This window comes from Austrofundulus limnaeus, unplaced genomic scaffold (genome assembly GCF_001266775.1).
Source record: "Austrofundulus limnaeus strain Quisiro unplaced genomic scaffold, Austrofundulus_limnaeus-1.0 Scaffold2, whole genome shotgun sequence".
In the NCBI taxonomy this organism is placed as follows: Eukaryota; Metazoa; Chordata; class Actinopteri; order Cyprinodontiformes; family Rivulidae; genus Austrofundulus; species Austrofundulus limnaeus.
Genome location: NW_013952404.1, coordinates 5571638 through 5586268, shown reverse-complemented (window position 1 = coordinate 5586268; position 14631 = coordinate 5571638). Strand labels below are relative to the sequence as shown.

Sequence of the window (14631 nt, the reverse complement as noted above, 5' to 3'; positions counted from 1 at the left end):
AGTGAGCTAAATAACAATAAAATGTAAGTGGACCATTTTTAACACTCAGAAAGTGAGCTAAATAATAAAAATGTGTTATTAGGGGCATTTTTTGCATTTAATTTTACACTTGGAGCTCCATAGAAATCAGASTGTATTGTGTGAGTGACTATCAGATACTACCACACAACATTTAGCTCATTATGTGTATCATTGCTGGAGTTAAAGACTTTTTTGTTGGGTAACATTGATTAGCTGTGGTGGTCAACTTACGTTGCATTGACTCCAAACGCTAATCAGATGTAGAGGTAATGATGACTTTATGAAAGTTTCATTCATATTCATCTTCTGGCTCATGAGATATTTTTGCTAATGGTAGAGAACACAGACATAATCTGTGTTTTTACCCTTAACGGCAGACAGTACATATTAATCTTTCTTCCTTTACGCATAATAGGTACGCATAYAGCACTGATCATAAATAAGTCCACAAATAACTCTGCTTTTTCCAAAGGTCAAGAGCAAACAAAATGAAATAAGGTGACAAAAAAGTGTTTKACACTCATCGAAAATGCCTCTTCATTTGCAATTAGACTGTAAAAACAATCAGGGTAAAAGCTACTTACCCCAAAGCACAAGCAGCCAAGCGTGAATTCAAAATGGAGCTTGAGATTAGTGCCGGCCATGACAGGTTGTCATGAAAGTCAGATTCAATCCCAGTCAACCCACCASCAGACTGTAACAATAATGCTAATCTGGGACTCAAGTGAACAACACATTAAAGACCTCATGTGATGAAGGCTCAGCTCAGCGCTGACCTGAACTCTGACCAGATGCTGCTTAAACCAGAACCAAGTCCCTCTTGTTCCTGCAGACAGGAACTCACAGTGGAGATGTGTACCATCTGTGGACTGTTTCATTGTCTTTAGTATGATTTAATTGTTTTTGCTTCTTTAACCCAGAGGCTGGAGGCCCTGTCATTATGAGGACAGTATTTGATTTAGAGCTAGAGCCTCTTTGGAGGAACAACACATAATAAATTCAACTTGAAAGTGAAACAAAAGCAGAGAGAACAAACAACAAAGGGAACACTTGGACGTTCTTTGGATTTGTTCATTCCTTCACAATTGATCAGCCTCAATCCCTTATAAGCTCACTTTTTCCAGCAGGAAGCAAAACACCCGAACAAGAGCAGATTAATTTGAATAGGGAAAATCTGTGGTGGCTGGCTGTCATCAACGCCACTGGGAAAAGACCTAATGATAAATTCTTTGTTTAACACAGTACAACAACAAACTTTGCCTGGTCTCAGTGTGATCGCATGACTAAGAGTCTCAAATATGTCCCCCATGTTCCTGCCTGGCACATTAACTGGATTGCATTCTTCTGTTTGATTTAGTGACTCAGGAGCTGTTGGAACAGTAGACAGACTCCACTGGCTTTGTTAAAAATAACCCTAAAACCAGACAGACAAAGAAAATAAAAGCACTTCATGTAAAGTGAGAATTCTGTTAAAGTACTCGGCAATAACAGCAATTAAAGACTTAGCATTTCTTTAAGGAGTGAATATCATCAGCCGCCTTTTATGCCAGAATTTTAGACTACAATTATCCTATGTTGAAACCCTTGAAAAAAAAACACTTTGTACAATATCCCAAAATGTCACACTCAGAACATGTTAAGATGCTCAGCTCCTACCACACCATCTTCTAGCACAACATCTGTAAAATGGATTGAACTATAACATTTTTTGTGTTTTTAATGGTCAATTGACTGTGGCAGCCATCGTGAATTGATGCCAAATGTTAACCTGTTGTAGATGTACATCTAATAATTACTTTCTGAAAGTTTTATTAAAATCTATCCTATGATTCATGAGATGTTTTGGTAATAAACAAAGTTGACTGCAAATAAAAACAGCTTGTAAACTGGAGGGATTAATGTATCTCCTTTGCCCAGGGACCACCTGGGTGTACCCCAGGAAAGCAAATGGAGTCGCTGTTTTGTCTGTGACCCGTCTATGGATAAGCAGTAGAAGATGAAAATGGAAAGAAACTCTTAAATATAGATTTAAAATAATCTGTTAATTCTCAAAATATGTTATGAGAATCAGTCTAAGCTACACCCTCACAAAATCTTTAGACATTATCTATAAAACTGAMTGAGATGTAGACAGTTTTGTGTTTTTCAAGGTCGGTTGGCTGTGGAGGCCGTCTTGAATTAGGTCGACTCCAAAAGTTAATCAGCTACGAGTTTTTCATGCCTGCAGATGTTTGACTTTGACTTTCATCATTTGTGTCGATCTGCTCCCCTGAAAGCTCATTTGTGTCGATCTGCTCCCCTGAAAGCTCTGTGTACGTTCTGGGAAGTGCATAATTTGACTAAATATGATGTATGAAGTTTGTTTGAGCAGTTCAGCATGAGTTCAGAAGTGTTGCTGTGGGGAAAAACGTCATGTTTTCTGCCAAACTGGAAAAATGACAAACTGTCCTTTTCACAGACATCAATGAGTGCCTGTTGCCTGGGATATGTAAGAACGCTGAATGCCTCAACACCAGAGGAAGCTACAGGTGCACATGTAAACCAGGCTACATGTTAGATGCTGCCAGGAGCCACTGTGTTTGTAAGTATTGYTTTGTTTTATGAATGTTTAGAGTCAGTTCTGTTCCCATTTGACTATAATCGACGTTTTAACCTCCTACCCCCAGCGGATAAGGCGGTGTCTGACCACAGGGCATCATGCTACCGGTCAGTTTCATCAGGAACGTGCTCTCTGCCACTTGCTAATCACATCACCAAGCAGATTTGCTGCTGCAGCCGTGTGGGTAAAGCCTGGGGAGATGGGTGTGATCGCTGTCCTCTGCCAGGCTCAGGTACGACAAACTGCTTTATGCTGCTGCATGAGCAAAGTCAAGGTTTGGTTTTATTGGACCAGCTGAGCAACTCTTTTCTAAGTTAGTCTTTCACAGATATAAAATGTAATCTTACGTAAGAGCTAGCAATGGTAGGTAGAGCACAGGCCTAGAGTATTTACCGCTCAGTCATCATTCTCCTCTCTGCCAGGCATGTAAAGCATTTCAAAAATAACTAAATGTGTTTGGGGTGGAAAAGGACCAAAAACATAACAGTTTTCATATTTTGGAGGCCACATCATGGTGGGAGTCAGCCTTGTGTTATCACTCCAACCCTCAGAGAGAAACCCCACTAATATGCCGGCAAAGCTACACAACAGAACCTCAAAGCTGTGCCAAAAGAAACATGGGAAGTAGTGGTCCTCTTTTTCCCCATCCAGATCTAAACTTCAAAGTCTGCGAGAGAAACAAGCAGTTTTTATGAAGTGTATACGCTTGCCAGTGATTCATAGGGATTGTGACAGATCAGATATTACATGCGGACCTCCATGATGCTGCTGGACATAAACACAACCTCTGATTATTTTAGATGGTCTGTTGCATGGCTGAGCAAGCTGTCACAGCTGTGTTCTGAGCAAAGCAACAAGGCCGATGACTCGTCACTTGGTAACAGTCGCTCCTCCATATTTACTCCAGATCCGATGTGGATCCTCATCATACATACCCCCGTTTCCCCTCACTTTAGTTTCATCATTCAGTAGCCGATCATAGCCACATTTCCTGCATTTACACGGGCCACATGTCTGTCATTACTCATATCTTATATTCCAGACTCTCCTGGCAATGAGTCGTTGGTTTCAGGTCAGGCAGGGGACACAAAGCCTCTCGCTTGTAATGGATTCACCATCGCTGAGTTCTGCAGTGCTCAGACAAAGAAGTGCAGTCTCCCTCCTTTTATCTAGTTACACAATCCTCCTTTAGCCTCTCACTTTCACGCCTCAGCACCAAAAGAGTTCAAGGGTCAGTCTGAGTTACATGAGCCACTGCTTATCTCACTTGCATGGTTGTGTCCATTTGTTTTAGTGTGCAGATTTGTTTAATCACCTGAAACACCAACATAAACCAGAGTACGAGGAAAGCCAGGACATGCAGAACAAGGCCAAAACGTCAGCTACAAGCATGTGCAATTGTCATCTATCAATCGTCATATTAAATGTTACTGACTAAATGCCACAACTAATCATAATTAATTTTAAAGTCAATAATGCCCAACAGTAATGATGAAAAGATGGAAGCATGTACAGTATGTATGTATGAATAAAATAGACAAGCAGTGACTGTTAACTAGTGGTCTGCAAGTCATATCTGGTCCACATGTTCATTCCATTTGGCCCATGAACCATTACGTCATTAATATATTACACAATATCTAATACAGAAMTCAGATAAAGTCTAGTTCAGAGAAGGTTGACGTTGGCAGTGTCTCTGCAAACCGAAGCTTGAACTCTGCATATGATCAGGCCCAAATTAAATGCTGCAGTGCAGCAGTAAGACAACAGACAGTGTGCAGAAATCCAATGCAGAACTGTTAAAATATGAAGGCAGTTACTCTCAAGTGAATTAAAAAAAAAACTTGAACTTTAACCATCCTCTGCTTGGGTGGTTTRCTTTAGAATTCCATGAGTTTCAGCCTTTACAACAGAGGTGATGATTTCTGCCACTTATTGTTTGTAATCATACTTCTTGTCCCACAGACCACTTCAAGGAGATCTGCCCAGTTGGTCATGGCTACACTTACTCACGCTCAGATGTGCAGATTTCCCTCAGACAGCTGGAAGATGATGAGCTGCAGAGCACAGGGCTGGCGCTGGACGAGCAGTATTCAGAGTTCCCGTCCTCTCAGCCCACACGGCACCACGGCCACCATCAAACACCCGAAATACCTCAATATCCCGAGTACCCTGAGACACCTCAGGCACCCCAGTACCCCACCACCCCACAGCATCCTTCTCATTCAGGAAGAGAAAGCCTTGGATATCCAGAAGGTAACATTAAAATCTTAAGTCTAATGAAATGCTAGCCATGTTGGATAATAAAAAAAAWAAATGATAACTTATTGTAATATGTAGAACTTGTAACATGGTATCACTAAAGCAAGAAAAATGTTAAGCAGAACTAATATCTTTTAGAGATTTTAAAGTAACAAAATATTTGAGTCACCTTGAATGAATTCTTCTAAGTTGTTTTTATGCCTTCTGCACAAGRCCACACATTAATATTCTTTACATTTTCTGTGAATGTATCTTGTTGATTTAATACTGATGAGATATTTTTTTACTGGCGGGGTTGGGACATTTAGATTTATTAGAGTGAACAGTTTAAACATATAGGGKTTTTTATCTTCATTATCTGAGATCTAGATGTTCTTATCTTTATGTTTTCATTTCTTCTTGGCCAGTAGTTTTCACTGCACCTCAAATGCAGGATTATTATTTTTTTGGCTCAATGGAAATTTCTTCTCTGTCTTTTATTAGTTTAAAGAAAGATTCTAAAACTGCAAATAAACCGCCTAAACAGAAAAATGGGTATTTGTGAATGGTGCTTGTTAATGTGAGTAACGTGTCAGTTTTAACTACTGATCTTTTTTTTTATTTCTGTTTTCTTTTTTTTTTTTGATGAAGATGTGGAAATTCTAATCCCGGTGAGTTTTTTTCCCTTTCTTTCAACATCTTGGCAAATACATTGAAATGTTGTTTTAAGGACAATATGCCGAAGCTACGTCAGCTAATGGACTTTTTATGATTATGTAACAAATTCAAACCACATTTTGGTAGACACACATACCAAATTAGCATTTAATTTATCAACAAAAGCGAATTTGAATGGGATCATTGTGATGAAAAATGCCATCCAAATTGTTAATGACTTCCAATGCTTGCTTGTTTTACAGCCAGCTGTTGTGACTGACTCACCGCCCAAATATCCAGGTATTTTTCTTCTTCTTGGCTTTACTTATACTATTACTACTGCATGACTTATTGAACAAGTGCCCCCCAAAACTGTTGTTTAATGCCTCTTGTGGTTTGATGTAGCCTTTGAGTCTTGCCCAGACATGCTATGTGTTTTCCATGAATTTCCCCTGCACCGCGGTGGCAGTCTCGGTCCTTGTCCTCACTCCAGTGAAAACATTGACATTAAAGTCTCGAGTTTGACTACATACAATGAGTCACCCTGATTTATTTGCTTATTGTAATGTTTTAGCCTGGAAAAAAAAACGAGTGGGTCATTTTTTTTTATCCTATTCAGAAACGAGCAGCAGCTGCAGCAGTTTTTGCTGGGAAAACAAGCAGTGTCTTGTTTGAGGTGCACCGAACCAATGCTATAAAAGACAGTGTTAGTGAGTCAATAACACTTATAGTAAGGATACAAATCATATTCTGATGTAAACCTTCCTTAATTAATGACTCATTTATAATATAAAATAAAAGTCCTGCTTCTTGCCATGACGCAATATTCATTCTGCCTCAGGTTCATATAGTTACGTATTTCATCCTTAATGACTGCTTACTCATATTAAAACAAACAATAATAAATATGACTCGAAATGAGCTCATGTCTAGAAAATCCATAACAAGAATTCACATTTGATAAGCTGTGAGTACAATTCAGTAATCAGTGTGTTCATACCAAAATGTAAATATTTGTCCGTAATTGTAAGTTTCTTTTTAATTCTTGTCAAAACTTAGTTTATAACAATTAGCATTTTTTGTATACATTTTTTGAGAATCTCATGAAAGACATTTAGCTGAAATTATTTCTCATAAAAACATTTTAAACTTCAATTTGATTTTAAGCTTCTTCTTAGGAAGACAGCAGTCAGTATGTGTTTGCAGGAACACATTGCACTTTATCAAACTGGGCACAGGAGTCCCTCAAGGATGTGTGTTTAGTCCTTCAACAGTCTGTCTCTCTTAATCACTTACCCCACACTTGACTAAGAATGCCCTGCAGATGATGCACTTCCTCAGAAGAATAATAAAGCTAGGGAGAATCCCCATCCCCACTTTTCCCTCCTTTTATCCCAACATTATGAAGAAAATTGTGACTAGTTGCGTCACTTCCTTGTAAGGAAACTGAAGTGTGATGGACAGGACTCTGCAACATGTGAGAATGGCTGAAAGAGTCATCAGAGTCTCAGTTTCCTTTTACATCTGTTTTAAAGAGAAGAAAATAAGCCCTTAGTACTGTGAGAAATCCCTCTTACTTTACCCGAAGCTCTTTAACTTCCTGCCATCTGGAAGATAATACAGTTTCATCCTATCCAAAATAATCAGAATGGACAGTGGATTTATTCTTCTGGTAATAAGGTTGCTGCATGCCCAGCAACTCACCACCAAACAAGACAAAAAGAATAATCTTATGCAGTTAACATATAAAATGACAAAATATTAGTTAATTTGTAACAAATGGATTATGGATTAGGTAACAGTACTTCATGCTTTATGTTGAAAGTTGTTTATTAGTTCTTGGTGAGCATTAATACATGCATTAATTCACTGAATTATGCAGTAACTAATGGATGCTTAAATGTATGATGAGTGCCTTTATGATCAAGTGTTATGTACCTGGATTTATATGTACTATTTCTTTATGACCATCCTTATTTGTCTTTTTAGAAGCCTCTCCAGACTCTACGAACATCAACCTAAGGCCAGATTCAAAGGAAACAACCTTGATAGTCACTGGTAAGGCATTAAGTAAAAAAAATAATAAAATAAAATCTACAAAGGAAATKAGCTTGGTCTAGCTCCACAGGATACCTCTTTAAACTAAATAGGCAAAATGGTGGAGGACTGCGGGACTATGGCACACAAAAAGAGCCAAGCATTCAATTCCTCATTTTTCATGCTTTCTGTCAACAGCTGGCAGACAGCGGCACATCTTAGAAGGCATTTTTGTAAGCTTACCCAAAGTAAAGCCTGAAATCGCTTTCTTCAACCCTGTATTTCAGCCAAATTGGCTTTGAGTTGATGTGTAGCACAGAGGGTGAGAGGGCGCAAAACCAAGAAAGTGTGTGCCTCTTGGAAGGGTACGCCATCCTGAGTGTAACAAGACCAGTTTATTTTTATTTTTTTAATGAAAGGAAGAGACAGAGACAGGATAAATGTGTGTTTGGATGACAAACACTGTGAGCGACAGAGCAATTGACGGACTAAGATAAATCTAAGTTATGTTAGAGTGTTTTAGCAGCCGACCACTGGAAGCCAACATCTTTGTTTTATCTCTGTCCTTTTGGGTAGAATATTGGATAGAATGAGCCAAGAACAGAACTCATGTTAGGCTCTGTGGCGCATGACCTGTTTCTTGACTTTTAACTCTTTGTAAGAGTGCCATGCCACCTGTCAGAACACTACGCTGTTGTAATATCACTCCCCTCATCCAAGACTCCATCTATAAAACAGCAAAAATAGTTACCYATGGAGAGCAGCATGTGTTACTGGAATGCTGTGTTTTTTTTATTTTTATTTTTTATTTTTACAGCCTCTTCAATGTTGGGTCAGAAATGTTATTGTCTGTTTTTTGAGTGATGACTGTGCATGCCTTTTTTTCCCCACAGGTTTTAACAAGTGTGCTACTTCATCGACAATATGCGGTAGAGGAAGATGTGTTCCTACACAGGATGGTTACACTTGCAACTGTGAGCCAGGATTCAGGATCAACGCACTGCAGACCAGCTGTATTGGTAAGAAAAACGAGTAAGAGATAAACTGATCTGGTCAAAACACTTTATTTTTCTATGGGCAATTATAAGTTCTGCCTCTTGGAGAGCATTTRGCTGGAAAAAGTTTATGTTGATTTATTTATTTTTTTATTTCCTTGTTCAGAAAATATTTTTACAGTCTCTTCTAACTGCTAAAGAAAATGTGGCTCTCAAGTAGCCARTCATTTTTATTTCTTTTGGGCCTGTTCAAAAACACAGACTATTTAAGCAGAATTGGCTACTCTAACATAAATGTTATTCTTAACTGGGAGGAACTTTTTTTAACAGCCTTTTCCATTTAGTATTTTTGAAAAATAATAGGAAAAAGTATTTTTGGAATACTGACTATAGAGTATAAAAAAGTTATCCTGCTTTACCTCTTCCTCTGTAGATGTGAATGAGTGTGAGCTGGACCCATGTGAGGGGAAGGGCCGYTGTCTGAACAGCTATGGCTCCTACACCTGTCAGTGCTACAGCGGCTACAGCCAGGTGATCACTCAGAACAGGAAGTTCTGTCAAGGTAAGACACAGTCCAGTTTGCAGTAGGAGATGTAATGTTTCCAGTCTTTGTTAGAGGACTGCAAGTTCTTGTCCGTCAGCACTGCCCACTTGAAAAAGCATCCTGTCGTGATTAACTCTGTGGAACAAAACAGACTCTCTTTTACCTTTTGTCTTGGTTTTTGTTCAACTGGCAGACATTAATGAGTGCAGCATGCCCAGCAAGTGCCAAAATGGCAAATGCGTCAACACCGAAGGATCTTACACCTGCGAATGCAACACTGGCTACTCCAAGTCCGGGAGAGGCCTCTGCGAAGGTGAATCGCGTGCATCAGCATAAACGTTTGCACTCGGAGTCAAGTTCACCCAAACACACAATTATATATTTATCCATTTGTTAGCTGCCCTTATTTTGTGTGCAGCCCAGTAACAAAACACATATTGTGTTTTCCTCTGGGCAAAGTCAGGGAGAATTTTTTGCTCGCTCCATGACAAGAGGGATTGTGTGTACTAGTGTGTGTGTGTGTGTGTGTGTGTGTGTGTTTGTGTGTGTGTGTGTGTGTGTGTGTGTGTGTGTGTGTGTGTGTGTTTACCAGCATTTCTATCCAAACGGTCTCTTTCTTCAATAGAGGTGCACAATGTTTGAGTAAGCTTGTTGTTGCAACAACTAATTCAATTCTTCAATGTCTTTATTTTCCACTTTCCCCTCAAGCAGATATAGATGAGTGCAGAGATCCTAGCTCCTGCCCCAATAGCGTCTGCATCAACACTGTTGGCTCCTTCCAGTGCCAGGCCTGTGGCCCGGGATTTAGGCCCGTCAATAAAAGATGTGTAGGTGAGCCAAACTCACACCCCATGAAAAGCAGCAGGACCACTAACACTTCGCCCCCTTCCTCCAAAATGTCCTGAAGGTGTTTCCAGCTGCTTTATGGAAACAAGCTGGGTTTCCCTCTGACACAATAATAGCTTCCTGCGTTGGGTAACGTTTGCACTGATGTAACTGCAGCTCTTTGTTGGCATCACTGGAAAGTCCAAAAATGAGGCAGCATGGCAGCAGCCCATGCTGTTTAAGACCTGTCAACAGCTTATGATGCAGCGCAGCTGACCAAGTAGCACGAGCTGAATTAAGTTTGCTGCCTTTCGGCTCTTTGCTCAGAGGGACACTCTGACTACTGATGTGCATGAAAATTAGGAATTAAATAAAGTTTTTGTTTCAGAGGACTTTCTATTGGACATTTTATGTGCAACGGGGAACATTTTTGGGGCCACTTTACAGACCAAAACCACAACCATGATATTTCTATTATTTTAGTGATTCCACCTACAATGCTTTAACTCCTCCACTAAGCGCTCTCTGCACATTCCCAATGTTTTTAACACATTTATGAAGTTTTTTCAATATCACTGGTTTTGTAATACGATCGTTTATAATACTTGAATTTGGGAGAGTATAAACATTTCTTCTTGGCCCCGGCCTCGAACAAACACTGTGTTATTGTTGGAGAGCTCTACCATCGATCTCGTCAAAGGCAAGCAAGGCTTTATTACCACTGCCGCGCAGTCGCAGGAGACGCATGAGAGGGCCAAAGGGTCAGCTCCCTGCAGCAAAGAGGTCGTGGTGTGTAAACAAACATTCCCTTTCACCCCTGATGTTGTCCGTGGTCCAATTTAACACTCCTGCGAAGGGATTAGATTTGACTACACAAATAATCGGCCAGACGTCGCTGTGTGTGTTTAAGCTCGCACACGCCGAGCTCCCAACCTGAACGTGGTCCCGTTACATAACAGCTCGACCGGTGTTGCTTACCACATCTCCGCTGTGTGACCTTGTATGCCTTTAATTTGTTTGGAAATCCAAACTTTGTTTGTATTCCAGAAATGTGAAAAGCTTATAGACAAATGATGGAAATTACGCAGAGTAATTTCAGCAATAGTTTTGGTGCATTGTWATAAATTTTTCAGCTATTTTGATGACTGAAACTTTTGTTTAAAGCTTGATGAGCCCCTTGCCTCCAAAGAAAACACCACTCGGTCCACTAATACTATTAATTTTGAGTAAATCTGTTTTGTATAAACAGAGGAATTACGTAGATGGGGGATAATGGTGGAGGTAAACGTTTTCACTCTTGACACAGGCAGCATAACCGAGACTGCAATGCCCATTTTGACATAGTCACACAAAACAGGCAGCACTGGTGCTGAGWTTCCACTGTTTGCTTCAGTCGGTTGACAGCAGCACAGTTTAGGTCCAATTGGCCGAGTCGGGGATAAGCCTAATTGTTGGCGTGATAGGAAAAAAAAGTCTGTCTTTCCTTGTTGGAGCTTATCTGCGAGGCCTGACCGATGTCGGATGATTGCAGAAGCAAAGTACTGGGCCACACTGACAGATGTCTGGCAGTGCCCGTGGCCAGTAAAACAATAGCTGCTCTGTGACTCTATGTTGTTTTCAGCGTGTGTTCATGCTGTGGGTCAGGATCCAGTATCACCTCTTGGTAACATCCTTCCTTCAACATTTTATTTTATTTATTTTATTTATTTTTTTGCAGAAACATACTTCCTCTCTTCCTTTACCCTTCCTGTTTGAGCATCTCCCTCTCTTTCTGTCACCACAATGTCAGATAATCCAAAAGAGAGAGAGAGAGAGGAAAAAAACTGCTGTTAACACTTGATAAATCTCATCTTAAACAGCATTTCAAAGATACAGATGTGTTGCGCAACTTGATTTTCTGGGTTGTTTGGGATTCCTAAGTGGAAAAAAACAAGTAGTAAAAACTTTTGATGATTGAGGTTTGGGGGATAATTTAATGAGGGCTGTTTGCAGATTTTATGTGCACTTCTTGCCTTTTACGTTTCCCTTTTAAATTTTAAACCATGCACATACTTAATTTAAAAAGAAACTCTTTTCTCAAAGGTTTTGAAAATTTTTCTACTAGAAAAGTAGGATTTTGCAAGTAGAATCCCAAATAATCCAATTTATATTTTGTGGCAAATGTCTTTAGTCCTTTAGTGCAAACACAAACACATTATTTGAATGTGCTGTTGGGCACAAAGGTGATTCAAAACGAATCAAAAATGTTTGTAATTTTCAATAACTGACACCTGAATTAAAACATCAACTCTCCCTCGCTCATATAAATTTTCTCTGCCTTCAGATGTAAATGAGTGCTTGAATCAGACCGTGTGCAGCCGTGGTCTCTGTATAAACACAGAAGGCTCCTATAGGTGCAACTGTTTCCACGGCTACAAACTCTCATCCGACAACGTTTGCCAAGGTAACTGTCTGTCAGAAGGTCAGTGGCACGTTATAAACGCTGCAGATCAGAGCTCTGGGAGTAGTTTTCTGCAGCCATACTACAGAAGCTTTGAGGTTTGACTCAAGGCTTGTAAAAACGGCTACAAAGCATTTTGTGGTTGTTTTTAATTTCTGAGTCCTTTTCCTCTGTATCSTTTCTCCAGATGTGGATGAATGTTCGCTTCCGGGAGTCTGTTTCCACGGCCTCTGCGTCAATCTGGACGGCACCCACAAATGCATCTGTGACCATGGTTACCAAGTCACCTCAGACAGCAAATCTTGTGAAGGTTTGCAAAAGAATTACTCAGAGCTGTTGAACATAACTCATCAGCGCGCGCGTGGTTCTCTGCTCGTGGGAGCCTCTCAGCAGCAGAATAATGTCTGCAAATCCTTGCTTTCTGCTAGACGTCGACGAGTGTGCGACCGGCGCTGCCTGTCCTGCGAGCATTTGCATCAACACAGCAGGTTCTTACACCTGCCAGAGCTGCGGGCCTGGGTTCGGACCGTCTGCTGACGGACTGAGATGTGAAGGTAAGGAAAGATTTAATGGAAACACTCGTGGATACTGATGACTCGTTTGCCTACTTGTGGGAGTTTGTTCCTTTTCGTCTAGATGTTGACGAGTGTGCTCAGGGTGACTTGTGTTTTGGAGGGGTGTGTTCCAACACAGTGGGGTCCTTCACCTGCACCCAGTGTAAAGCTGGCTACAGATTATCCGAAGACCGGCAGAGATGTGAAGGTAATTTCAACCTCTAGCTTTTCATTCAGTAAAACCATTAGAGTTGTTAAAAACTTACTCAACACGTGTGTCTGCTCTGTGAGTTCACTGTAAAACTTCTCTTTGCTATTAATCTGGAGTTTTTCTAAATATTATTCCGTTTTACTACAATCATACACGTGTGTTTTTCCTCAGATATCGACGAGTGCCTGTCTTTATCTACCTGTGCCAACGGGATCTGTCTAAACTCAGAAGGGTCTTACACCTGTGAGAACTGCCCCACGGGCTACATAGTGTCATTAGATGGAAATCTTTGTCAGGGTGGGTTTATTTAACTCCTCTTGTAAAAACTTAACACTCCATGTATCACAGAACCACTTCTAATTGCAAAAAATACATGTCCAAGTTATTTTTCTTAGCCATAAAGACATCCCAGACTTGCAGTGAATGACTACATGTGTGCATTGTTTCCCCAAAAGATATTGATGAGTGTGCGCTTCCCGCTACATGCCCCCGGGGAACATGTACAAACACAGAGGGTTCGTTCACGTGTCATCTGTCAGCCTGGTTTCAGGATTTCTGAGGATGGRCAGCAGTGTGATCATGTTAGGGCTTTTACATGAACTCTCATTTTACATTACCTGATTTTCAACTAAACTCAAATACAGTATGTCAACTTTTAAAAAAGCTATCAGTGCTAATATTGCATTGTGTTGAGAAACAACACATGTAACAGCTCAAACAGAAAAGGCTTTCATCTCAGCGCATCACATCATAGCTGAATTCTGGATTATTCCGCCTTTGGCACTGCCTCTTATTAGAGACCAAACTTCAAATAGAATAAAATGATGTCAGGCTAATAAAACAAAAGAGGTGTCGTCATGTTTCACTCCTAACCATCAAGTAATTGATTACAACTGGCAGTCTTTATTTATCTGAAACCACAGATTATCGTTTGTACTATCATGTGCTGGTTTATTTGTGCCCAGATGTGGATGAGTGCTCGGTGGCTAATTTGTGCCAGGGCCAGCTGTGCTTGAACATCCCAGGATCTTACAYCTGCAGGAGCTGTGGAGTCGGTTTCCAGCTGTCGGAGAACGGTCACACCTGTGAAGGTAAGACTTGCTGCGGCTCCTTATTGTGAACTCGGTATCAAACTCGTTGATGGCCAGGGTAGAAGAGGAAAATATTTGTCTTGAAATATGAGTAGAGAAGACATTTTTAGATCTCAGTAAATTGTCTTGACATAAATTGTGAGATCAGTGCAATAAAATGGCWGCTCTCGCCAATCCAGCGAGGTCAGATGTGTCATGACTTCATGGGAAGCAATAGAGGAATGATTATTTAAACTTGTAGACTTTTCAACATGGTCTCGGTTAGTTTTATATACTGCGGTGTGTTTTTCAATGGGAGTGTGGATCTAGCCATGAGAGGAAGATCCCCCACTGATATGTGTCTTTGCTCTGGGAAATGATTTTATCAAACCAAGTCCAACTCCGTCTTTTATAGGGTTTTAATGGGCGTATCTGAT

At 40.3% G+C, this 14631-nt stretch overlaps 1 protein-coding gene across 1 annotated transcript in view; it reads left to right on the top strand.

The window, feature by feature from the left end:
* The window catches only part of LOC106520391 (latent-transforming growth factor beta-binding protein 2), a gene marked incomplete in the record, with an annotated part of 94604 nt that overhangs the window by 60915 nt on the left and 19058 nt on the right, over nucleotides 1-14631 (top strand). Inside the window, 16 exon segments of the mRNA XM_014012473.1 lie at nucleotides 2480-2602; nucleotides 2688-2852; nucleotides 4586-4876; nucleotides 5513-5532; nucleotides 5782-5818; nucleotides 7508-7576; nucleotides 8449-8574; nucleotides 8984-9112; nucleotides 9288-9407; nucleotides 9806-9925; nucleotides 12243-12362; nucleotides 12547-12669; nucleotides 12788-12913; nucleotides 12996-13121; nucleotides 13296-13421; nucleotides 14090-14215. Coding sequence (XP_013867927.1) covers nucleotides 2480-2602; nucleotides 2688-2852; nucleotides 4586-4876; nucleotides 5513-5532; nucleotides 5782-5818; nucleotides 7508-7576; nucleotides 8449-8574; nucleotides 8984-9112; nucleotides 9288-9407; nucleotides 9806-9925; nucleotides 12243-12362; nucleotides 12547-12669; nucleotides 12788-12913; nucleotides 12996-13121; nucleotides 13296-13421; nucleotides 14090-14215 — 1947 coding nt within the window.